The sequence below is a fragment of the Acomys minous genome (genome assembly GCF_964271855.1).
Source record: "Acomys minous genome assembly, chromosome: 15".
NCBI classification, from domain to species: domain Eukaryota; kingdom Metazoa; phylum Chordata; class Mammalia; order Rodentia; family Muridae; genus Acomys; species Acomys minous.
This window is the reverse complement of record NC_140497.1, coordinates 7230486-7256449: the sequence shown is the minus strand read 5'-3', so window position 1 is coordinate 7256449 and position 25964 is coordinate 7230486. Positions and strand designations below refer to the sequence as shown.

General features: G+C 51.1%; 1 protein-coding gene and 1 long non-coding RNA gene across 16 annotated transcripts in view; one reads left to right on the top strand and one right to left on the bottom strand.

The window, feature by feature from the left end:
- Positions 1-25964, bottom strand: part of MCF2L (MCF.2 cell line derived transforming sequence like) — a 156082-nt gene that overhangs the window by 89922 nt on the left and 40196 nt on the right. For 5 of the 15 annotated variants that reach the window (XM_084759496.1, XM_084759499.1, XM_084759485.1 and 2 more), the window contains exon 1: positions 16691-16838. The exons of 7 other annotated variants lie outside the window; for them this stretch is intronic. In XM_084759496.1, coding sequence (XP_084615622.1) covers positions 16691-16769 — 79 coding nt within the window. In that variant the 5' untranslated portion in view covers positions 16770-16838. Of the gene's footprint in view, positions 1-5706; positions 6150-16690; positions 16839-25964 lie in introns of those variants that run through there. 3 more of the 15 variants (XM_084759495.1, XM_084759482.1, XM_084759487.1) reach the window with 3 other exon arrangements.
- On the top strand, positions 16851-19549 carry LOC311584843. The gene is made up of 2 exons (XR_014775014.1): positions 16851-17303; positions 18887-19549. It is a non-coding gene; the product is annotated as an uncharacterized lncRNA (long non-coding RNA).

Sequence of the window (25964 nt, the reverse complement as noted above, 5' to 3'; positions counted from 1 at the left end):
ATAGAGTTTCATTTCTGCCACGGAAATCCAGACAGGACGCCTGTGCGCCATGGCCATGCTGCGTGTGCGCTGTGTTCCCCAGGCACCCGGAGCACCTGACCGTACTCACCAATCGCATGAAGGGCGTCCAGGCTCTAGCTTTCATTTCCCCATTAACCAGGACGGAGCACTATAAGGTGATCGCTCTCACAAGGCTAACATCCCCTCCTCGCCCCACCCTGTGTATTTACACAGGGACTCCAGGCTGAGGCAGCCTGCAAGCAGCTTTGGGAAAAGGAACAATTAAGCCATTCTTGCCAGCTTGAGGCACAGGGACTCAGCCGGGGACAATTTCCATTTACAGTGATGGACGAAAAGGGTTGCCATTCCCAGGGTAGGGTGGCAAGTGGAGCCAATGGAGTATACCAAAAAGAGGTTAGAGGGGGTCCTCTGCTGTTCAGAGGAGAGGCCACAGCGGCAGGACGAGCCTTGTTCCTTATAGAAAAGGAACAGCAGAGGCGTGTGGGGTGGGGGTCTACCTGGCCCCTTCCTTTCTCCAGCATTTCATTCAATACGAGAGGTTTGGTATACAAAGAACAGCCCCATCCAGGGTGCAGACAGCAGTGGTATCAGGCACATGCTCACAACATGCTCTACCCGACAGTCAGGACCTGATGAGGCACAGGCGCACCGAGCCTCAGTGGAACGAGGGGCAGTTGGAAAGCCGACCTCTCTGCCCGGTGAACCGGGTGAGGATAACTCCTGAACCCAACCAGCAGCACACAGAGGCGCCGACTGTACTTAGAGACTTCAAATCTAGTGACTGGCAGCCCCCAGCACACAGATGTCAGGAACGCCATGTCCCCGAGGCCAGCAAATGCACACTGTGGGTGGTGCAGGGCCTGGGTAGGTGTGTTGTTACTTCCACATTCCTCAAGAACAGACACACTACAAGCAACCCAAAGATAACACATAGGGGCCCCCTTAGAAACCCCCTTAAGGAGCCTGCAGGGAGCGTGGCACAGGCGGGATGGGGTTTCTGGGCCTCTCCAGCCTGCCACTGTCCTCAGTCTAAGCAGGTAGCCAGTGGTCTGGGGCTGAACCCACAAAGTCCATATGTAGTTACCACAAAATTATACCTTCAAACAAGCCGCCTGACATTTTAAAAATGGTAACAACCCCAGATTTCCTCAGGCCAGGAAAAGCCTTCTTACAAACAAGTTCTAGGAGCTCAGTGAGGAAATGTCTCTCACCAGTGTTTCCCCTTTGAACAAAAGCCCTATAAATCAAATGGGAGGCGCCTCCCACCTCAGCAACTTGCTAGCTCTCAGCAAGCTTGCTTTAGAGTTGGGGGAGGGGCAGGGTGGCCACGCCCTTCTGCTGGCTGTCACTTTGGAAGCATGGACACCAGGAGTGTGGATATAAACGCCCATGGGCCGGAGCACCACACCAGTGGTCCACTGCACCTCACACTTGGAATAGTAAGTCTGTCTTTTACAAACATGGTGACTCCTGGGCTGAGCCAGGGAAACCTCAGCTCAGTGGCCTGAACGTCCGCTATAGGAAGGTCACCTGTCGTATAGGGACAGACGTGGTTCCTGCCTGGTGGGGGCTCTCCCAGCCAGCACCGCTGGAAGGAATCCCACTGAACACACAGGCTTTAGTATTTCTAGCTGGCTGCTGTGGAACACCAACTTAGGAGCATTAATCCTCTTAAAGAAATTTTTAAAAATTCCAGACATGGTATTCCCTGAGAATTCTTACAAATCTGTATAAACTGCTAAAGAACAGGTTTTCTCAAAGTTCTTTACAGAACAACTTTCCTTCTCTCCTGGCCTTAGGCCCATTTCACCTTTCATCTTGGCTACCAAGGAGCTCAAAGGTAAGTACAAGAGTGATCAAAGTAACCTCAGAGCCCCAAAACCCTTTGTGGTATTTCTGCATGTGTGGTGTGTGAGTGTGAAGTGTACATGTGTTCTTGTGCATGGTGTGCAAGTGTGATGTGTACATGTGTTTTCATGCATGGTGTGCAAGTGTGACGTGTACATGTGTTTTCATGCATGGTGTGCAAGTGTGACGTGTACATGTGTTCTCATGTATGGTGTGTAAGTGTGGTGTGTACATGTGTTTTCTTGAGTAGTGTGCAAGTGTGATGTGTACATATGTTCTCCTGAGTAGCGTGCAAGTGTGATGTGTACATGTGTTCTCATGTATGGTGTGCAAGTGTGATATGTACATGTGTTCTCATGTGTGGTGTGTAAGTGTGATGTGTACATGTGTTCTCCTGAGTAGTGTGCAAATATGATGTGTACATGTGTTCTCATGTGTGGTATGCAAGTATGACATGTACTTGTGTTTTCATGCATGGTGTGAAAGTGTAATGCATACATGTGTTCTGATACATGATGTGAAAGTGTGACACATACATGTGTTCTCATGTGTTTGCAGGTGCACTTGCAGGCCAGAAGTGGACACAGAGCATTTCCCCCATTGATCTCCACTTTGTTTATTGAGTTAGGGTCTCTTGCTACACTGTGAGGCAGGGCCACTACGTCTGATGGTTCCCACAAGGTTCACCAATGCCACCCAGTCTAGCTGGAGGCTTATTGCTGCGACCCGCCATGCCTGCCTGGTTGTACATGGGTTCTGGGAGTCCAAATTCTGGTCTTTGTGCATGCACAGCTGAACCATCCTCACAGCTGTTTATCTGCTCATTTTAGTTAACTCTGGCTCTGTTTACACTGTCTGTACCAACCTCACACATGTTTTCATAGAGAGATGGTCTAGAGTCTTAATAAGACAGTTTTTCTTGGCTTAACTGAAATATGGCCCTAAATACAGCAGAGCAGAGGGCACACCACTGTCCTCCACTGTCGGCTTTGTTTTCGAGTGTCTCAGCGAAGGCTGATGGCCAGGTATCAACCCTAACTTCTGGGTAAACTGATGACACCCACCTTCAGGTTTACCAGGAAAGTATAACCTTCAGCCCCACTTTCCACCACGCCATCATAAACACAGCAGGGAAGAGGTGTGGGGAGTCTTACTCTGACTCGTGGTCTGCCTTCAACCTGATTTTTGTCATTGCTGAGCGGCAGGGGCAGGGCGTCTGTGCATGACGGTAGAGACCAGCACAGGTTGAACGGGTAGGTGTGCAAGGGAGGGGAGTAGAGGCCAGACACGGCCCAGCAGTGCTGAGAAGCTGCAGGAGGCCACACCCACCCAGGCCACTGGTGTCACAGATCCACTGTGTCCTGATCACTGCACAGGTAGTGGGTCGGGGTTTACTGTCAAGAGGCCACACTCTCTGGTGGTCCACCCTGCGTGGAGGCTCCTGGGCTCAGCTGCAGTCTACCTGGGAGCTTTAGGAGTGGAATGTGCAGCTGGGGCCTCACCCTGACTTACTGAGCTTGTGAAGGGCAGCACCCCACCCAGCTGAAGGCTTCTGTTCAGTATCTGAGGTGAATGAACCCAAATTGTGATGTTGCGTCCCAGGGCCACCTCTGCCACTGTGCCCTCCCCACTGCATGACGCTTAATGCATCTTAATTGTTGCACTATTCATCAAGAAGCATCAACTAAAAAGCACCCCACAGTGCTTTAATGAGGGGGGCTGGCAGAGCTTCCCTCACACACCCTTGCAATGCAGCCTCTGGGCATCTACACGATGCGGAGGTCAGCACCAAGTCTTGCCCTCTTCTGTGGGCCTGGCTTTTCTGGTCCCCTGCTATGGTCCAGGGGAGCCACATGCAAGCAAAATGCTTTCCATAATCTCCAGAAAATAGCTCCCCCTGGACTTTTGTGATGAGAACACTAGCTCTGTCCAACTCCTTTGCCAGTTCAGACAACCTACCCCTCAGATCCCACCGTTTCTCTTTGTCCATCAAGTGCTGTCCTTGTCACCTGCCTGTTATCAAAACTCCAACTCTGTGTCAGCAACTCAACCCACAGCGTCACTGCTCATGATACATACACAGAAATGCACAAGTCTCCAGGAAGACTCCACGTTCAAAAGGCCACGTCACATGGGAGAACGGACCTGGGGCTCATTGCCTGCTCAGGTGCTCAGCATGGACAAATGAGCTCCTGGCTGTTGGAACTGCTACAGACCTGAGTTCTACTGATCTCAGCCACATCTGTCTAAGATGCACGTGCACCAGGAGCTCATTCATCAGACAGACCCCGCTGAGATACAGATGGGGAGACGGAGCCAGGAAGGCACCTGAAAATGGATGTCAACACCCTTAGCAGCTAAAGCACACAGCCCTGTGGCCCAGGGACAGCAAGTGACATTTGAGGAACATCAAACCTGGCCCAATATATCCCATTTTGTTGGGGAGTACTCTGAGGCCTCCATCTTAGAGTCTTCCCACATCCATGTTTAGGGGCTGCAGAGGCAGGGAGGGCTGGTGCGGGGGCACTGAGCATTGTGGCGTGTACCTGGCAGGTGCCAGGGTTAGCCCAGCCTCCGTCATGCCCCTGCCCTGCTCTCCCAAGGCATTGTGCTGGGCAGCTGGGCCTCAGCAGGGTTATCTGTGCCAGTCCAGCAGAGCTTGGCGAGACCCACCGTGCTAGGGCTGCTTTCCGTAGCCACACAGGAGGCCAAGTGCCCTCTTCTGGCCTGCTGGGCTCATGCTGGGCCATCAGGCACCCTCGAGACCTGCAGCCTGAGGTGGAGGGGGGATGAGCTTTAGTTTATGGGTCCCCAAATGGCTTGCCCCCTTTTTGCGGCCTGAGGTGTTATCAGGCCAGTTCCTCCTGGGCCCTTTACCCTTCCCCAAGCTCGCACAGATCTAAGGTGGACACTAGGAGGCGCTGGTCCTTCGTGTCCACAGTGGGACTATACCTTGGGAATTCTACCCTGACACCCTAAGGATGCTACATGAGCCTGAGGTCAGAGGTCACTGCTGCCCCAGATTCCCGGCAACCTTCCCATTCCCAGGCTCCTGGAGGCAGAGAGTCTTGGGTTCTCTGCCAGGACCAGAAGTCAGCCGCGAGGCACTTCCCCAGCTCCAGCAACTGCAACATGCCCTCTTCTCTGGATGCTGATTGGTAAAACTTTAGTCTAAGATTGAGAATTTGAGCAGGCTGAGCAGGTGTGCTGCTCCAAAGAGAAACTGAACAGGAGCGGGGGTGGGGTGGGGTGGGGGTGGGGTGGGGGTGGGGGTGGGGTGGGGGTGGGATATAGCTACTGTGAAGACAGGACTGGTGGGGACATGGAGTGACAGATAGCCTGCTCCATCTGGAGACATGCCCCTCCGGCCTCCAGACAATGCATCATGAGCAAGTCTTCACTGTCTGCCCAGGACTCCCCACCACAACTTCTGAGTCAAGTCCTCCAACCAGAAGACAAAGGAAGTTCAAAAATGAGGCCGATGAAGCTGGCCTCCACACCCAGACCATCTTTGCTTTGAGCCAGGATATCCAACAGACCACCAGATGATTTTTTTTTTTTTTTTGGTTTCGAGACAGGGTTTCTCTGTGTAGCCTTGGCTGTCCTGGACTCACTTTGTAGACCAGGATGACCTTGAACTCACAGTGATCTGCCTGCCTCTGCCTCTGCCTCCCTAGTGCTGGGATTAAAGGCGTGCACCACCACGAAGAGCCGCTTACCAGATGATTTTAAGGGTCCTGCAAACACCACTCATAATATTTTGAAGTGTTGAATCCTCACAAGGAAGTACATGCCTAGAGGGGACACTTGTCCCGAGCGCCCTCCCTCCTGACTCACCTGGCTTGTGGCGCCCTGATGCTCCCCGACGCTTTCTTGGCAGTGACCAGAGCCGCCGCACAGCCCCCCGGGATGCACCCTTTTCTGCCATTGAGTTGCCCTCCTGCAGGTTAAACCTCTGCAAAGCATAAGCACAGTGGGTCTTTGGGACTGCTCACGGGTTAGCCCAAAGAGCCCTGGGGGTCCCGGGTCTGCAGGTCTTCACTGGGGCAGTCAGAAGCTGTGGCGGACCCAGCGGCCTGCAGGACACACCTGGGTGCTGAGCTGTCACGAGAAACAGGTGCTGGCGTCCCCAGTGACCTTGAGTTTTAACTCAAGGTAAATGAGAAAGAATGGGGTCAAATGGCCTCCTGGGTTCCCAGCGTCCCCCTCTGTCCCCAAGCCAGAGGCTTTCCACACCTGCTGCTCTTCTCTCAGACAGTGGGGGAGACTGCAGCGATGTGCTGCTGCTGGAGACCAAATGGGAATGGCTGAACCCGCCCATCTGTGTGTGAGCTCTGGTCACTTCCTTCCTCAGACAGGGGCTGTGTGGACAGAGCTGTAAATGCCAGGGAGCCACTCAGGCCAGAAACACCTTCCAGGCTTCAGGAAGTCTCAAGTTCAAACAAACAACTACAAACCGGGAGGAAGGGAGGGACTGGCTGCCGGCTTTCTGAAATAAATCGGGAAGTTTCCCAGTCTGCTGTCCAGCCCTCCACAGAGGAAGCAGTGAGGCGCCCCGGCTTGGCAGGGACACTTTCCATGAGACACAGTGATCCTCCCAAGCTCGCAGCTCCTGACCTCTGCCCTGGTGCCCACAGATGCTTCGGAGGGAGAGTAAGGGGACAGCACCGGGGCTTCCAGTGACAGCTAAGTTGGGTGGGACCGTCTGGTTCCATGTGCCCTGCACATCCTAGGACTACAGAGCCTCATGTCTGATGCCCCAGACACTTCATTTGAGCACTATTTTGCCCATAAGAACACAAGCATGCCAAATGATTAAGTGTGTTTATTGCCAGTCCAGGCATAGGTGACAGTGACAAGGGTTGGAGTCAGGTGGGTTCCTGAAAGACCTGCGCCATGCCTCTCTGGCCCTCGAAAGCCCATGAGAGGAACAGTGTCTCCTTTGGGGCAGAAAAATGGTTATCTGGCCTCTGTTTTCTGCGAGTGTGCTCAGGGTTGGATATCTATGGACCTGCTCCCCCACCTGTCCTCCCACTGGGGTTCAGGGGCAAAGGGAAGTAAGAAGGGAAAGCACCTGTAAGAAGGTGGCTGAGGTGCTTCACTGTCAGTACCCAGAGGTCTCTTGATAGATCTACACTTCTGAGGATGACAGGTGAGTGCAGGCAGGTGGCATGAGGAGTCAGCAGCCCCCTCCCTCCCTTTACCTTGTGCACCCAACCTTGAGCTGCCCTCATATCCCAGCAGACAGGGCCACAGAGAAACATGAGGATGTGGCCCCCACATCACAGGCATGCAGAAGGAAGCCACTGCCCAACCAGGAGGAAAGGCTGCGCCGGCCTCGCTGGGCCTGGGCCTCACCTCTGTTCTTGTCCAAGGGCCCAAGTCTCTTCTGCTGGTGGCCTTAAACACTTGGTCCCACAGAAGCCACCACAAGCAGTCAGAGGTGATCGCAGCACCAGCCCTGCTACCTCTCTACCCTTCCTTCCCCTAGCCAAGTGTAGAAGAACCCATGGTGCACACTGTTGACCTGGGGCCATGAGCCTGGCAGCTGAGTAAGGCAGCGCCTGCACACACACCTGCAGTTTCCCATTCAATACTCTCCTCATCAAGTGTGGCTGGCTCAAGTCTGTCTTTTCATGTGTTTTTACATTGTCATTAAAACAGTTTTTTCAAGAACCTGTCTTAAACTGGGCATGGTGGCACACACCTTTAATCCCAGTGCGCAGCAGAGTTCAAAAGCTTGAGGCCAGCCTGGTCTACAGAGTGAGTTCCAGGACAGCCAGCTTACACAGAGAAACTCCGTATCCAAGAATAAATATATATATATATATATATATATTTTTTTTTTTTTTTTAAAGAAAGAAAAGAAAAAGAAAGAACAGGACAGAACCAGGCTGGCTACAACATACTCATTTCCTCTCCTATGTGATGCAGCCTCCTGGTCCCGTGACACTGGACAGGGGTGGCAGTAAGGCTGTGCAATCAGAGCACTAAGGAAGATGGGAGACAGCCCCCTTGCCAGCCAGCACAACACAGGTCCCAAAGAGAGACCCTGTCTCAAAAAACAATGCAAACAGCTCCCAAGGAACAATACCTGAGGTTGCCCTCCAACCTCCACATCACACACACACACACACACACACACACACACACACACACACACACACGGGTGGGGGCGCACGCCTACTATGTGTAAGACCAGGTTCAATGCCCAGCACTGCAAAACAAACAAATGAACTTCAAAGCATGCTTGCAGGAAGAAGTCCTATGTGATGTGCTGGCCGCCCACCTAGTCTAATGTCCTGTCAACAGCACCATTAATGAAATTTAACACTGGCTCTTTCCAGCAGCAGCTGAAACAGTACAGCGAGGCGGCTTGCCTCTGAAGTTGAGAACTGGACTTTATGCCTTGTTTCATCAACAGCATTATTAAGGGAGTAAAGGAAAACCCAGGGCATTTGCTGAAGAGCCAATTTAGATACAAGAGCCACCGAATCTCTGTGACTTACAAAAAACAATCGGTGGGTTTGTGTTTCCCAACTGACCGTTTCAAACTTTCTTGAATGACTCCTCCTAGATATTTGGTTTCCTGCGAACATTTGTGAATCTCTCGGGGTTTGGGTGAGGACAGAGGATCTTTTGAGGCGAACAGAAGCCCTTACTTTACAGTCTCTTTAGAGAGCTGTGTGCTCAACTCCAGCCAAGCCCTCCGTGCCAGAGGCCCTGGAAACTCTCCTACCATAGGGTGGCTCTGGTGACATCAGCCAGGAGACCGTCACCCACAGTGGCCATGGCAGCCCAGATGGTCAGCAGCCACAGGGTGCTGTGGGCGCGCATTGGTCTGCTTTGCCCAAAGAAAAGAAAAAGCAAATAGCCTTCACAGGCCTGAGTGGGCAGGGTTCTGCAAGCCCAGACACGGACCCTCGTTGCTGCGAGGCCTAGAGCACTTTTGAAGTATCTGTGACATACTGCAAATCATCCCCGGGCACACCCAGAGAGGGCTCAGGATCCCAAAGATGCCAAAGCCCATGATGCTTATACACCTTGCAGTAACGTCACGCTTGCTTAGAATGTCCTCTGTGTTGCTGGATTCATCTCTAGGCTACATATCATGCCTAAACCCCCTCAGTCATCATCTGCTCCCCAATTCCCACATGACTGCGTCTGTGTGCTGCCTGGATCCCTGGGGACAGGAAGATGCCTTCCCGCATGCCCAGAGGGGCTCAAAGCTCAACATGCACAGTCCTACTTCGGGTAGGTATTGCTTTGACAGCAACAGTCAAAAATTTAAAAATTAAATTAAAAGTAAAAATCCATTTTTTAACTAGAAGGAAGGCTTCCAATATGGACGCCCAGTCATTCAGTTGACCATTTCGGCTTCAGCCCTGTGTTGGTCACCAACAGCACAATGATTTGCCTTACAAACAGCCCAGACTCATTGGAACACAGATTGTGTGACCTTCTGCCTTCTCCTCTGGGTGGCTAGGAGTCCTCTGCAGGCCTCCTTCTGAGACAGGCTATCGGTTGGAAGAACAGCACATAGCAGTCTTGGTATGAGCCATGGTTAATAGCCAGTCACTGGGGTCTTCACACATACCTTAAGGATTTCATCAATTAACTTCATATTTACTTTTCACATTCTCCACTTCAAGGTATTACATTTAAGATATTCCAAAGATGGCTCAGGGGTTAAGAGCACTGTCTGTTCTTTCAGAGGTCCTGAGTTCAATTACAGATGCTTGCTGACAACCATCTATAATATGAGCTGATGCCCTCTTCTGGCATGCAAGTGTATATGCAGATAGTACTCATATACATTAAAAAAATAAATAAATAAATAAAAAGATATCCCAGTCTAGGGAAAGGTGGCTCAGTGGTTAAGAGCACTGTTGCTCTCCCAGCGGACCTGGGTTGGACTCCCAGCACACACATGACAGCTCCCCACCATCTGTGACTCCAGTTCTAAATCCTGAACACCTTCTTCTGATCTCCTTGAGCACCAGACACGTGGTATAAAAACATACACACAGGCAAAGACATCCATTGCAAAATAAATTAATAACAATAATTTAAAAAGCCATTTCAGTCTTTGCTCTCTGTCCTAAAATGTTGCTATCCATATCCTCATGCTTTGAATCTGTAAACAATTTCCTTAGACACAATAGTAGCAGGGTTTAGTGTGAGTTTTTTCCCTTTTATATTCCATTTAATGTATTTTCTTTTGTGTGCGTCTCTCTCTGTCTCTGTCTGTCTGTCTGTCTGTCTGTCTGTCTGTCTGTCTCTCTCTCTCTCTCTCTCTCTCTCTGTGTGTGTGTGTGTGTGTGTGCATGCGCGCATGCCCATGTGCACACGTGTTGAGGCCAGAGGAGGATGTCTTCCTTTTACATTCTCCAGCACACTGCTTTTCAACAGGGTCTCTCACTGAGCCTGAAGCTCACTATTTCAGCTAGGTTAATGGCCAGGGAGCTCCTGGGGTTTTCCGGGTCTCCACCCTGCAGTATTGGGGTTATAGGTTTATACTGCACATCTGGCTTTTATGTAGGTCCTGAGGATTTGAACTCAGGTCCCCATGCTTACACAGGAAGTACTCTTAGAAACTGAGGCATCTCCCCAAACCCACATGCAGGTGACGAGGCCTGGTTTATAGGCAGTTAATGCATCATTGGATCACAAGCAAAGAGTTACTGAGGATGGGTGGACTGACAATGGAGAGATGCTACAGGAAATATTTCATGGGGACCGACTAGAACACCCCTCCATTATCTGTGACGTGGCGCTTTCCCCCTTCGTGGTTGGGTCTATTCTGTAAAGTAACCCAGAAAACCACTAGACAAGGAACCCTTTCATAGTCGCTGAGCCTGTGACAGTCAGAGTCACCGCAAACCATGCTGGATGGCTCCTCTGAGTCCTTAGAGTAGGAATCCAGACAGTTGGAAAGATCATTCTACTTGAAGCTAGCCCACATCCCAAGGACAAACAGCTGGAGAGTGAGAGGCAACACCGAGGATGGGGAGAAGGATGGCTTAGTCAGTAACAAGCTTGCCTTGCAAGCAGGAAGACCTGAGTTCAATCCCCAAACTCACACTGACTAAGCTGGGCGCAGTGGGTCAAGGTGGAAATCCCAGTGCTGGGTGGCAGGGGTTGAGATATCCCTGGGGTTCACTGGCTGGCCAGCCGGTCAAATCCTCCAGCTCTAGGACAATGACAAGTCCTGTCTCAAAAACCAAGGTGGATGGCACCAAAAGAGCAGTACCTGGAAGCTTTCCTCTAGACTCCACACACACAGGTACCTGCACACATGAACATGCATGTCCCTATGCGCGCGCGCGCACACACACACACACACACACACACACATGCATGCATAGAGCAGGTAAAGCTGATGAAATGCCTTTGTATTCCAGAAACTTCCCAGGCTCTACCACTGTCAGAAGCAATGTTGGGTGGCAAAGATAGAAACAGCTCCTGTTGCACACACAGCTGTGATTGTCCACAAGAAACACTCAGACAACTCTTTCACTGTGTGTGTGTGTGTGTGTGTGTGTGTGTGTGTGTGTATGTGTGTGTGTGTGTGTGTGTGTGTGTGTGACGGAGAGGGTCATTGGGCCCTCGTCTGAGGTGGAATGGTGCTTTGGTCTGTCGTTGCTGTTCTATCTGGGGCTAGTACACATTTATTTGTATCTCCCAAGAAGACTTTATGCAACAAAGAGTTTCCTGGTATCTTAGCTGAGTGTTAGCTCACTCCTCTGCTCAGGGGCACAGTCTGAACCTCTGACGTCTTAGGAATCCAGGTCTGGATTCCAGTTTTGGCTTTCTAACTCACAGATTTGGGAAGACATTAATCTCTTGGGAATATAATGCTCACTCTTGGGCTCTAAAACAACCCAGGGAGAGAGTGTTCTGTGTGCAAAGCCTGACACATCACCTCCCTGAAGAGCCAAGTGCATAGCTCACACACCACACATGTGCACCAGTGTAGACACTGCTCTTCCCTGGGCCACAGACATCTGGGATCCCTTGGGAGCAGGATGGAGCTCAATGGAAGTCTGTCACACTGCTCTAACATGACAGATAGCTGCTGTAGCTGTCACGGTGACTCTGCAGAGGTGATATGTCAGCAGCAGCATGTGGTCTCTCTGTACTAAAGCCCTGAAACATTGCAAGTTTAGGAAGGGAGAAGGCAGCATGTAGGCAGGAATGTGGCTGTGTGAGAGGTCCTCTGGGCATCCTTGCACGGCTGCAGCTTTGGTGGCTGCAAAGGGTGACATGAGGTGGGGCACAGAGCAACAGACATCACTGAGAAGAACAAAGGGCCTCTTCCAGAGGGTTGGCTAAGCCTCCTTTGCACACTGTGGCACCCAGGAAATGGCCAGCCATGTTGGCTTCGGCTCTGATGGTGCTAGTGAAAAGTGCAGGCATGGATCACATGGCCTAGAAGAGTGGTAGGTAACACCACGTGGCTACACACAGGACAGCCAAAGCAAGACTTGCCACAGGGGAGAAGAGGGATCCGCCCCGCACTACCAGCACAAGGAAAAAAATGTTCTTAAAAAGGAAGAGAACAAATTCCAACGGAGAAGGGGCGCACTGGGCAGGCAGCATCACCACAGACCAGAAAGAGGGCTGAGTGCCGGGGCAGACCAAGACGTTAGCACTGCTGTGGGCTAGCGATCCTGGTGTGGACCTGGGTCAGGAGGCAGAAGCAGGCTAAGAGGCTCCATCAAGACAATCACAGTCGTCAGCCATATAACTGGAAGCTTTCTCTAGCAAAAACACAGGGAGGTAAACAGCCCTCTACAGAGACTCACACAGGAGCAGGTAGCACACGTCACAGACAGGCACATGCCCTGCCATCTTTCATCACAGCCCACTGTACATGGGTCTGAGCCCACTCAGCATTCAGCCTGACCCGTCACCTACCCTCACTTCTATCCACTGTCTACCAAGAAACTGCACGGATCAGGTCAGTCACACAGAGAACGCTCACCTCCCACTTCAGCTTTCTCAAAGCCAAGTGAGAGAAATGACTACTCACTTCCCCAACATCTAGTCAGAAAACACCACCATGCATGTGGGTTTCTCCAGAGAAGCAAGTTAAGAAAGACAGACAGATGCAGGCAGACAGACAGGCAGACACATACATACACATGCACACACACACTTCTCAGATGTCATTATGTTAACAATACTGAGTCAAACACTTCCAAATGGTTGAATTAGCAGTTGAAAACTAAAGTTTAGCTTCTAGACTGTGGTGAGCTTGGTGTAGATGACAGTAAGGGTAGGAGGGAAATCAGATGTTTGCATCACAGAGGGTGGAGTCAGACAGGCTCACCATCATTCCCTCATCATCCCTGTTCTGAGGCAATTCAATGACTTGCTAATTAAAGTAGCTAAAAGTTCTTAATTTCAACATTGAAATTTAGATTGTATAAAAACATGACATAGCTTATATTGTATTGTTTTGCATGTTTTCTTATCTATCCATCTAGCCTAATACCATCCGTCCATCCATTTGCCTATCCATCTACCCATTCATATAGCAATTTATCTTCTTACCCATCACACATCTGTTCATCATCTATCCATCAATCAATCCATCTACCCACTTGTCCATCCATCTGTCCATCCATCCATCCATCCATGCATCCATCCTCTGTCCATCCATATACCTACCCATCTACCCACTCATATAGCAATGTATCCTCTTATCCATCACACATCTGTTTATCATCCATCCACCCATCCATCCACTCATTTGTCTCTCCATCCATCCATCAATCAATCCATCCATCTACCCATCCATCCACTCATTTGTCTCTCCATCCATCCATCAATCAATCCATGCATCCACCCATCCATCTACCCATCCATCCATCCATCCATCCATCCTCTGTCCATCCATTTACCTACCCATCTACCCACTCATATGGCAGTGTATCCTCTTACCCACCACACATCTGTCACCACGCATCCTTCCATCCATCCTTTTACACACAATCCATTCACACATCTCCTTATTCCTCCATCCACCATCCATCCACATGTGCATCTACACACCCAGCTACCCAGCTATTCTCTTACTTATCAGTACACCCACCCACACATCTGTCCATCTACATGTCATCCACGTATTTATCCATCCTTCATGTACATCCTACGCATCCATCCACCCACCATCCATTCACGCCTCCATCTATTCCCCGTCCCACTTTCCAGCCACATGGACATCTACACCTCCATCTACCCACCCATCCTCTTATTTATCAGGCACTCACACACACATCTGTTTATCTACATTTAATCTACCTACCTATCCATCCGCCCCTTAGCCATCCACCCTCCAAGGCATCTCCATTTGCTATTGATAAAGACTCGTCTACTGTGGCAGTTTTCCGAGTTTGGTTCCTGGGCCAGCACCATCTTCATCACCTGAACATTCTCAGATGGTGCTGCACTGCCTCCCTTGGCCAGAAGCTCCAGGTGGCCTGCATCTTTGTTGTGACCAGCCCTTCAAGTGACTTGGGAACGCCTCTAGCCCGAACATCAAGGAACAGTCAACTAAGACCTCACCATTTCTCCCCTAAATGCGTCTTGTTTTTACCAAATACTGCAAATCTAAAGAAAAAGTCAAAAGAGATGAGAATGCTGGAAAGGAGCCCAAGTACCCAGAAGGCTTCTGCTGTTGGAAAGTGGCCAGCGTTGGGACAAAGCTCAGCTAGGGGAGTACACACGAAAGCTGGATGCTCAAGGTCAAACAGAAGAGATCCTGGATAGCACACATCATGCGCTGTGTCGGACAGCCCAGGTAAGTAAGCTCTGAGCCACAGGGTACAACATTCAAATCTGAAGAGACAACACAGCAGCCCAAAGAGCATGGGCTTCATACCTGCCTGTGAGCTCAGGGTAGAGCCACAGAAGGTCAGGCGACAAGCAGCTTCAAGGATAGTCACTGTGCCCAAGCCCTCAGCTGTGACCCCATGACCTTCATTACAGGCAGCTTTACCAGTTTCTAGTTCAAGCTACCAGAACTATCTACCCACTCCTGCCCAAGACCTTAACATGACCCTGGAGCAGAACTGACCCTATGACCTTGAGCTGCATTCTGCTAGGAGGGACTCTTAAGGACATGCTCAGAATGTAAACCTTAAGTGATAATTATGATGTTCCCTCTAGCATATCCCTACAGGGGTGGAAGTAAGTGCCTGAACTGTGCATGCACAATTCTTGTCCCCACTGCACAACATATAGCGTCTAACCTTTATGGCCTGCCTCCCCAGCCCTATGACAGGGAAGAGGGTGCAGGTATGGGCGACATCTTCCTCCCTAGGACTCAACAATGGCATGCTCATAACGAGGGCAGGGGTTGGGGGTGGGGGTGGGGGTTCCTCCAGCCTTATCTTTGAGTCTGAGTGAAGTCTGTAGCTATCCCACTGCAGGACCACCAGAGGCCACACGCTCGGAGCTGCTGCTTCCAATGAGACAATAGTGGCCGCCAGGGCCCAGCATCCTAGGATGCATGGACAAGCACATTCAGCATGCATCCAGCCCAGGTTCTGCTCCTCTTGGAGCCGTTTTATTACTTAAAATACACATGCTGTGTCCTTCAGGGCCCATGAGGAAGCCTCAGTATCTAAAACCCAGGGATGACGTCACTGCTGGAGTAGTTCCCACCCTGTGATCCCCCACACCGGCCAAGCAAGGTGGGAAGAGCAGCAGGTCCCATGCCTTCCTTGGGACCCCTGGGAAGGCAGGCAGCTCCATGGGCTCCGCACTCATCCAGACCTTGCCCAAGCAAGAGCCAGAAAAAAGGGGCCGCATCTCCAAGAGGAAGGGGACAGATGGCATAAACGGCTTTCTTGTCTTTCCCCCCTCTGTAATAAATAGCAGTTTCTACTGCAAAACCTGCATTATAAAGTGACCATCTACACAAGTGTCTGGGAGCCCACCCACCTGATGTTACGGCGATGGTTTAGTCATTTAATATAGAGAGGGTGCCACACCCAAGCCAGACAACGATTCAAACCCTTGTGAAAGTATTATTTTTAAAACTAGGTAACCACAAATATCACATAGCACATGGCAAAACCAGCAACTTACTTTTAATGGCAGACCATTATTTCCTCTCCATGTCAGAGAGAACTAGTCAGTGGTACCTGGTTCACCAGCAGGGACCCTCAGCACAAGCGATGGAGGCCAACAGCCCCGTGTGCCCCGCCAGCTCTGAGGGGCTGAAACCTGCAGGAGCCTGAGCTGTCCCTCACAGCTTAAGTAATGAATTAATCCTGAAAATGAATGTCTAATTACACTGTTCTCCCTCTTTTTAACTTACATTGTTTTTAGATATTTGCCTTAAGGTTGCGTAGAGAGTGAGGATTTTCCCCATAAATGAACATCTGTTGTTACCTCCCATGCCCATCCCAGTGTCTGAAGGACCTGGGCTTGGACCACAGGCCATTCTGGGCTCTTAAGTCCATGGCCACTGCAGCAAATGAAGTGATGTACTCAAGCAGACTTGCAGACCACCCGTCCCCCCACCCCCATATAGGCAAATGGCTCCACATACAAACCCTTATCTCCTAGAAAGCCAGTGCCACTGATCTGTAATTCTCTAAACTGTGTCAAGCAAAATAAAACCACACTGTCAATTCACACAAACCTATCAGGTACCAGAAAATATCCATCACATCTGTCTTGTCTGTTACCAGTGCTAGGAGAAAGTGAATGGGTGGTTATAACAGCCATTAGATGCAATTCTCTACAATTCGACAAACGATGTCAAGCTTAAGAATATATAATCAAGGCCAGCGGCTCCTCCTACCAGTGTTCTTGGAAACCGCGTTTAATCTCTGCACCATTTCTTCTAGGGCCATCTCTTCATTTCTCAGCCAAAACCTCATCCTCCGATTCAACAGAACGGATCCCCAGAAGATCGTCCTCCGCTGCACCAGAGGTGCTGTCGGGTGGGGCTGAGCGGTGGGGAGGGGGCGCGGCTGGAGCGGGGAGGGGGGCTATGGCGTTTTCCTTGGCTTCCCAGGATTGGTCTCCGAGCCAGAGGGAGGGGGGCGCGCTTTGCGCTGATGGGGGGCGGGGGGCGCTAGGCGGAAGCGGAAGCACTGAGCCTGCCGGGCGTGTCACCACCCCGCACCTGGGAGTCATGCGTGTGCACCACCTGAGCACCTGGGAGGTTAGTTTGCTTCAAACGGGCATCTGGAAGCCCCGCTACGCAGGCGCACGGGTCTGCCCTCGCCCTTCCCCCCGCCCTAGGGTTTGTGTCCTCTGGGATTGGAAATAGCTGCTGCAGGGACGCAATCCCAAACCACCCAAAGAACGCCAAGCTATAGCCCTGTGCCCCCTTTACCTCCTGCCGCTGCAGGGCAGGTGCAGAGGCCACAGCAGCCTAGAGTGCGCTCTCCGTGAGGCCTCATGCCCAGGTAAGAGGGAGCCGGTGGGCAGCTGGTGGGAGGACTTGATTCTCCCTGCAAGGGCGTTGCCAGCCTTAAGACACAGGTCTACGGGAAGGAGGCTCAGCTGCAAGCCCAGGGCTCTCTAACCTCGCCATGTTTGGCAGAGGGCCACACTGTGCATCTGACACCACCAGCTCCACACAGATTCCCGGTTGCTGGTGCACAGGGTTCTGTTGCAGGGCACAGGGTGGTGGAACACCAGACACTCCAACTGCTGGCTCTCTTTTTGGTGGGACAGGTAGCATGCTTCCTTCAAAGAAGGAATATTTTAGAAGAGATGTCCATTGCTTACAGGGCTGGGGACGTTTAGTACTGAGCACTGACACTCACACTGTAGTTCATGCCAACAGGATGCATGCTCCAGCAATGTGGTTTTCAACAAGACATGTGTACGCCAGGAGCACAGAACCCAATAACATGTATGTCAGTACCTGGTGTGCAACAATACAAATGTGCACCAACATGTATATGTACCAGCATTATGGTGGCCAGCAACATGTGTGTACCAACATGTTGTGCATGCAGTAACACATGTGTACCAAGACCAGTATCTACGAATACATGCATCAGCACCACAATGCCCAACATATGTGCTCCAACACCATGGTTCCCTAAACTGCGTGTGCACCGTCACCACAGAGTCTGACACATAAGCATCAGTAGCCGTACCACTTTCCCATGACACCTGCGTGTGTCCTAAGATCACAGCTTCCAACAGCACCCGGCCACAGACACACATATATGCACCAGAGTGCCACCTCAACAGTGTGCATGTTGGGTTCATGTGTGTCAACCTTCAGCACCGAACTCAGAGTGAAGAGTGAAATAGCAGAGGTCCCAACATTTGTCCTCAGGCCTCAGGGCCTGGAAGGTAAAGATCTATAAAATAATCACCACACTAAAGCTCCCAAATCAATGTGTGATAGCCACAAATAGATATAAAGATGAGGCAGTAAGAAAGTATTACTTTTCTGAAAATCAACCCCTCCCAAATGCCAGCAGTGTCTTTGGTTTCAAGTAATCTCATGAAGCTAAGGGAGAGAGGTTTCAGAGGTATGGACTGGGGGCAGCGACTCTCTGTGGACAAGCAAACCCCAGGCAATTCAGTGCAGAAGCAACCCACTCTGCGCCCGCGGCCCCAGGAGCCAGCCAGTGAACACTTGAATATGCATGCCATCCTGGGGGGGGGGGGGTCCAACTTTTTTTTCTCAGCTCCAGAACTTTCATGGTTCACCCCTCCCCCATGCCAAGCTGGTGCCTCCAGGCTGGGAGGAGTCACTGGGCAGGTGCTGAACTGCAGGCCCTACCTTCACACAGGTTTTTCCTCGTTTCCTCTGCCCTGCAGAGACGGACCTATATCTTTATAAGCATGCTCCTGAGCAGCCTAGGCTTCCTTGCGGGGATGAGGGGTGCGGGGGGTGAGAAGTGACAGGGGTGTCTCATGGCCCCCGTAGGGTGTCTCTTTGACCTGGCTCATTAGCTGCACTCCATACAGGCCCATCTGGTCCACACTCCCGAGAATCAACGCTAACATCATTCTCTCTTCAAAGCCAGAAGCAAAGGAAAAGGAGACAGTGCTTGCCTAACCTGTTCTGACCATCCTGCTGACGTTCGTGGAGCACCTCGAGGTTCCAAGTCCTGTCTCAGAAACACACGTGGTAAGCGCTGTCTCCATTCTCCTGATGACTGAGATGCAACATGGCCACCTCCCCGTTTCACACTTATGGAACAGATGGGACAGGAATGTAGAAGCAGCAGTAGAAGCAGCAGCAGCAGCAGCTACTTGCTCAGAGCCACAGAGTAGACTACGCAGAAGCAGGATGACAGTGTGATGTCACTGCCCCGCTTCATCTCTTCAGCCTCCTTTGCTGAAGGCGCCGAGATGACTCATCCACCTTAAAGCCTTTGCCTTTCCTCTGGAGTCACCTTGTGTGATGGTCAGTGTGGATTATGGACTCGGCAGGTTCTAAGGTGTCTGGGTGACAAACCTCTGGGCATTCTTTGAGAGATAGAGCTAATTAACATAGGAAGAACCCCACCCCCCCACACACACATATTTAACTGTGGGCAGCACTGTCCCATGAGCTGGGGTCCTGGACTGAATAAAAAGAAGAAAGGCGTTCAGCAGCTGTCCCTTCCCTCCCTGTTCCTGCCACTGTGAGCAGGGACTGTACCACCCAACTGTAAGCCAATAAATACATTTTGTTTTTGTTGTTTTGGGTTTTTTATCATCTATTATGCTACAGCTACAAAAAGCTAACTAACGTAACCTGCGTTCCCAGAATAACATCAGCTCACAGGACAGACCCAGCACCCAATGTGGGTGAGGCCACACCAGGAGCAGCAGCTGTCATCTTGAGGGGACCACTCGTCCCCTCAAACATGAAAGATTTCTGGAGACCACCATGCAAACTCAAGCCCTCACTAGACCAGGACTGCTAAATTATATATACCTTGTATTCCCATTCAACCCTTACTGTTTAAAACCTAAAGCTCAGGTATATACCCCAAAGGCAGATACAAGGGCACTGGCCCCTTCTCTGCTCCTTTCCCACTGTGGTCTATAGTATTCATTGCTTTAGTGGTATTTGGAGGTGGGAGGTTGAGCCTAGCATGTTGGGATATAAGCGCCTGGGTTTTTCTTTTTTAAGCAGTATTAATATGTGTATGGGCGTTTGGTCTGCAAGTAGGTCTGTTCACCATGTGTGTGCCTGATGCCCACAGAGGCCAGAAGAGGGTGCTGGGTGTCCGAGGACTAGAAGCAAAGAGGGTTGTATGCTGCTGTGTGTGTTCTGGGAGTCAAACCCCTGTCTCCCCTGTCTCGTAGCCTGGAAGACCAGCCAATGCCTTTATCCGCAGAGCCATCTCTCTAGCCTCAAGCCCTGGCTTTTGCTCTAAAAACTCCCTGAAAGGACACACAGTAGTGTCCCCCATTGGGGCAGGGTTCAGATTCTGACCTAGAACCAAGCATTTGTCTCTAGGACTAAGGAATCTGGGTTGACACGATCTCTGGCGGTTCCAGCAGTTGCCCAGGTCACAAGGCACGCCCCACCCCCAGCAGCTCCAAGAAGAATCAATAACCCAGAGCCTGGGCTTTTTCCTTCTCACTGCCTGGCTTGTGGGACAAAGGGGCCCAGGGGAGCAGCTCAACCTCAGGCCAGGCCCCAGGAGGGAGGTCATGCTGTAAGGTTACACCTGGATACCAGCCTTTCCCTAGCAACCATTCTGGAAGATGAGCCACTGCTGGAGAGAAAGGGGGGGGAGGAGAGAGGGCCAGGCCTGAAGGAGCCACTCCTTCTGGGTGGAGCTGAGGAGGGGCGGGGCTAGTGCACAAAAGCATGCATTTCCCCACCCAAAGAGGAGGAAAGACTCCCCCAACTGGATCCCGGACCGGCACAGAATTACCACCAGCTTGAGTGGAGACAGGCAGGTCCCTGGAGCTTATTGGCCAGCCAGACTGACAAAGGCCTCCGGCCTCCACACAGGTGAACACATATGCAAATATATGCATGCCCACTAGTTATAGACAAAGGCTGTGGCCATTTCAAAAGTTTCTGGAATAAGCCCATACTTTTATGTATGCAGTTGTGTTTCCAAACATAAGGATCCCTTGCCTGTGCCCCAACAAGGCAGGTTTGGCCACCTGTCCTCAGTAAGCCATTTAAAAGGGCCAACTCTATAGTGAAAAGCAGGAAAAGAGATGTATTCACGTGGCTAAAGAGATGCAGTGACACCCCCACCCCACCCCCAAGGGCATCTTTGGGATCCTGAAGTGAGGGTGAGATTTAAGTAGAAAGCCACAGATACGCATGACTAAGCAGCCTGGCCCAGGTGTGGCCTCCTGGCCACCACTGCCTCTGCCTTTTGGGCTGCAGGCGCATCAAGCTGGGAAAGTCTTGGTAGACCAGCACTGCTTTTGGCTGTGCTTTCCCATCCAGCATGAAACTCCTGGGTCCATTGTTTCAACTGTCTGATACACTGAGGGATACAAATGTCTCCTTAGGGTTTCTGTCAGGCCAGTTACAGGGTTTGGTTTGGTTTGGTTTTTTAAATTTCTGTTTTAGTACCTCAGCTTTCAAGTGGAATGTGTTGATACCTGAAACACATATAGTACACAGAGTGCAAGTAGGAACCAAGGTTAAGACACATTGAGTGCCAGGTAGCCATTGCATAGGAACCAACTTTGTCAAAGGAGGTGTACCCAGTGTGGCCACACTGGGAAGGTGGACTTGGTGATTGCTGAAACTCTTCCCACGGTGGCCATATAGAATAAATCTCTTTTTCTACTTTTACAATTAATTGTTATTATCTTATTGAGGAAGATGGCCACATCTGGTTTATGGGGGCACAGGCAGTGGCATGGTCACTTGCTTGTTGATAAACAGACGTAGGAAGCCACAGAAGCCCAATGCCCACAGCAGGTGTTGGGACTAGACTGCTGCGCTCTGAGCTGCTCCACACCAAGTCAAACAATGGGTCCAGGCTGTTCCTTGCTTTGGATAACTCCATTTGGTTACATTTTTAAAAATTATTTTATTTGCACTGGTGTTTAGCCTGCATGTATATGTGTATGAGGGTGTCAGATTTTGGAGTCACAGTTGTGAGCTGCCATGTGGGTGCTGGGCATTGAACCTGGGTGCTCTGGAAGAGCAGTCAGTGTTCTTAACCTCTGAGCCATTTCTCAAGCCCCCAATTTGCTTGCATCCTGAGTGCAAATGCACCTCTCATTGTGCAAACAGACACAGCCAGCTGCCAACCCCAGCTCTGAGACACTACCTGTAAACTCACTAAAGTAGACTGGAACCATATGAGCTCACAGATACTGGGATCACTGGAAACCAGCTGGGAAACTTACTGAACACACTAGACCGGGGAAGGGTGCAGTACCTTTACCTGGACCCCAGAAAGGGAGATGTGTAACATTGTGATGGAGATTGCCCAACAAGTCTGACATGGGATGTGCATCAAGGATTACCAACAGGCAGAGACCTTCTCCGGTCACCAGGGCTCTGGCTCGGCTGGGTCCTTACTGTTCTGACCACCAGGGCTGAGCCGTCTCCGTGGTCCCTGAACCCTGTCTATCCAGCAACCCTGGACCAGCCCTGTGGGCCTCCTGCCACTTCCTTAGGCTCCCACTGTCTTATTTCATCACCTGCGCTAAGTCTGCAGCTCCACCAGCCCTGCCGCCTCCAGAAAGCCCCTTTAAAGTCCGTGGATGCTTCACAGCCATTCTGTAATGTACAATGACTGTGTGATGTGCAATGGGTGACCCAGGATCAGTAGTTAAGAGTGAAGGAAGGAGCCTGCATCTGCCATAGCCAGCTATCAAGGGGAATTGAGACTACTTGGCAAGTTGCACCCAGTCAAACTGGCCTGGCTTGTGAGTTTATTGCTGCTCAGTTCATTCTAGGATTGTAGAAAGACACAACTGTGCCCATCAATGATTCATTCACAACAGGGGTCTCTGCACAGGGAGCATTGATAGGCTTACATTGATCCCACCCCACAGCCCAGCACCACTAACGAAGGCTCATGGGTAAGAAAAGATGTAAGCTTGGCCTCCATAAAGACAGTTTGCCTAGATGAGGAAGGAGATGCTCACATCAACAGGATGTAGCGGGAACCACATCTCAGTCACATGACAATGTAAAGCTATGTGGCCACCTTAGCAGCATCTTAGCACAGTGGCCATGGGTACAGGAGATGGGCGAGGAGAAGACTTGTGCAACTAAGGAAGCATGTGCCATCACTAAGGACCTTTGGATACATTTTAAGCCCAGGTCCCTGTGTCTTCCTGGGGACACACACTGAGAGTTAAAGGAGAAGGTGTCCCATGCTCTGGCTGTCTGGAGCAGGAGGGGGCGTGGAGGGGCATCTTGCCACTCTCAGTTTCCCTCAGGCTGTGGTGTCTCACCCAGGTCTCACCCTGCGATCTTCTCCATGGGTATCTCCTGCCCATGGGGCTATCCGTCCTTGAGCCCGCCCCTCCCTTCAGGACCACATCTTACATCTACAATACCTTATTTTCAGGTCAGGTGATACATGCAGATTTGAGGTAGGGTTCACACTATTTCCAGGAACACAGTTCCACCCAAAGAAAACACAGGGTAGCATGCTGGCACTTGGGGTTGCCACGGGTGTTAGAAGCCACCTTTCCTGGTAGTGGGGAAATCTGCTGGCCACCTGATAGACACTCCTGATGTTTCTCTCAGGGACTTCCCTGGATTCTCTGAGTGGGATTGTTTTTGTCACATTGGAGGGAGCACTGTAGAGCTATGTGGGGACCTCAGTCTATACTCATGTCAGTGTGAGACTACCAAAGAAGCCAGGGTCCCCCAGAACCAGTCAGTCCCCATGGCCTGTTCCAAGTACTACAGGACTTCACCACCACATATCCCTCAAGCACCCCTGGGAATCTTAGGAGGGCGAATCAAAGTGGCCTATGTACCAGGATGGTCCGGTCCAGCGGTGAGTGGCACAGCTGGAGTCACCCTACCCCCTAGGATCTCATATGAAAGCCAGTGTGAATACAAAGGTCCAAATTCTGAGTTCAGAAAGTGGCTCTGTGCTGAGGGTGGCGAGCTGCATGGGGAATCTGAGTCCTGTGTTGTACCACAGCAAATCCCACCTTCACCACCTCTGGATTTAGAATACAGGCCTCCAGGGAAGGCGTATGGCCTCTGCCCAAGCAACCATGCAGCAGCTCACAAGCCCAGCAGGAAGGAGTGGCCGGTTCTGGGCAGGGATGTAAATGTTCATATGTCAGGGTTAAGTGTTGGGCTGGCTGGATGCCAGGTCTGGGAACTGCGATGCAGTCACCCATCCAAGCCCTTCACAGAGGGTGGCTCTGATTTAGGGACCCCATAGATGCCTGCCCAGGGCAGAGTATGCAGACCTCCAGCGAGACGGCACCACCTTACTAGATGACGAATGAATAGGCTTGTAGGCTTGTGCATATGTGTGTTGGCGTGCCTATGCATGCGCAATGGGTGAATTTGTGCATCCCTGTGAATACGTGTACGTGTGTGTGCGCGCGCGCGCGTGCGTGCGTGTGTTTGTGTGTGTTTGTGTGTGTGTGTGTGTGTGTGTGTGTTTGTGTGTGTGTGTAGATGAGAAGAGAGAAATATGGCTCCGTTCCCACCCTGTGCTGGGCCTTGAGCTTTATGAATTAAACTGAAGGCATTTGCACGACCTCAAATAAGCAGGCAAACTGTGGGACCAGGAAAAACAAAAACAAAACAAAAAACAAAACAAAACAAAACAAAAAAACCCATTACATAAATTCCCAGTGCAGCTGGCAGTGAAGACAGGAGGCTCAGTGGCTCGGGACAGGACCACCATGGGCTCTCCTCAGTAGCTGTGCTTGCCTGCACTAGAAACTCTTTCTTTTTAAGGATCCTTAGTGGAGTTCAGGAAATAGCCAATTCCCTTAGCAGTGAGGTTGGGTTGGGCAAAGTTCTGCTCTCGAATCCTAAGAAGCAAGTGAGTATCCTTGCTCTAGTCCTGGCGTGGGTTCCATGGAGCAAGACCGCAGTGCAAGAGTAATTGTTCTTGATGACTGTCACAAGGTCACATACCAGGTCATCTGTGACCAACTGGATTGGGACAAGATTGTATCACAGGACTTAGCATCCAAAACAAGAGAGACAAGCAGCTACAGGTTGGAAGAGTGAGATGGGGGATGTTGCCTCAGGAAAAGGGAGGCCTCTATATCAGCACTGGCCTGTGCCTCTGCCAAAGAGGGAGAGAGAGATGCTGGGACCCCTTGTGTAAGCCACGACAACTGTGGGAAGCTAGGACCAGCCTGTCACAGTCAGCAGTGCCCTGGGCACTGTGCTCTGGGAAGGAGGTGTGGTCCCTCATGTTCAAGAGTGCAGGGGACCCATCCCAGCCTCAAGTGGCACTTCATGTCAGCCTGGTCCGGGGACACCAGGCACTTGCTCTGGCTCAGAGGGTGCCTGGCTGCCATGTGCTCTGCAGCTGGTGCCAGGCATAGTCAGCTCATTTTATCCAGAGTGCTGAGGGAGTGCCTGCATTGTCCTGGGTCTGCTCCTGTAGGCTTTCCTTTCTATGGCCTGGCTAACAGGTTCCATCTGTGTTTTTTAAGTTCCTTGGGAGTTCCATGCAGATGTCTCATGAGGTCATAGCCAGGGACCAAACAGGCAGAGACACCGGATCCAGACACTCTTGGGTGGGGGAGGCAGGGAATGAAGACGAGACTTTAGTTTCCTTGAAAGTCTGAAGTCCGCACACCATCTCCATCTCGCAGCCCACGTGGGTGACCAACAGGCTGGCTAGTAACAGCTCTGGCACGGCCTCCAGTGGATGGAGGACCAGTAGGGCCACTGAGTAAGGCCTGAAGATGTCCTCTTAGACTCTGAGAGTTGCCACAGATGGGATTTAGTTAGGGGTGTCCAGGTGGGACACTGCTGAAGATTATCTAGAGACCAGTGTCGTCTCTGTCTACCAGAGGGAAGCAAGTGGTTCTGAGGCAGGGGATGGGAGGGCAAGGTGGAGGTCAGTAGTGGGGTCCAAGTCAAAAGAATAGCTGGACAAAGTAGGGCTTCCATGATGGATTAACCCTGCCAACCTCCTGAGCTCAGGACTTCTGGAGCCCCCAGGGTGGCC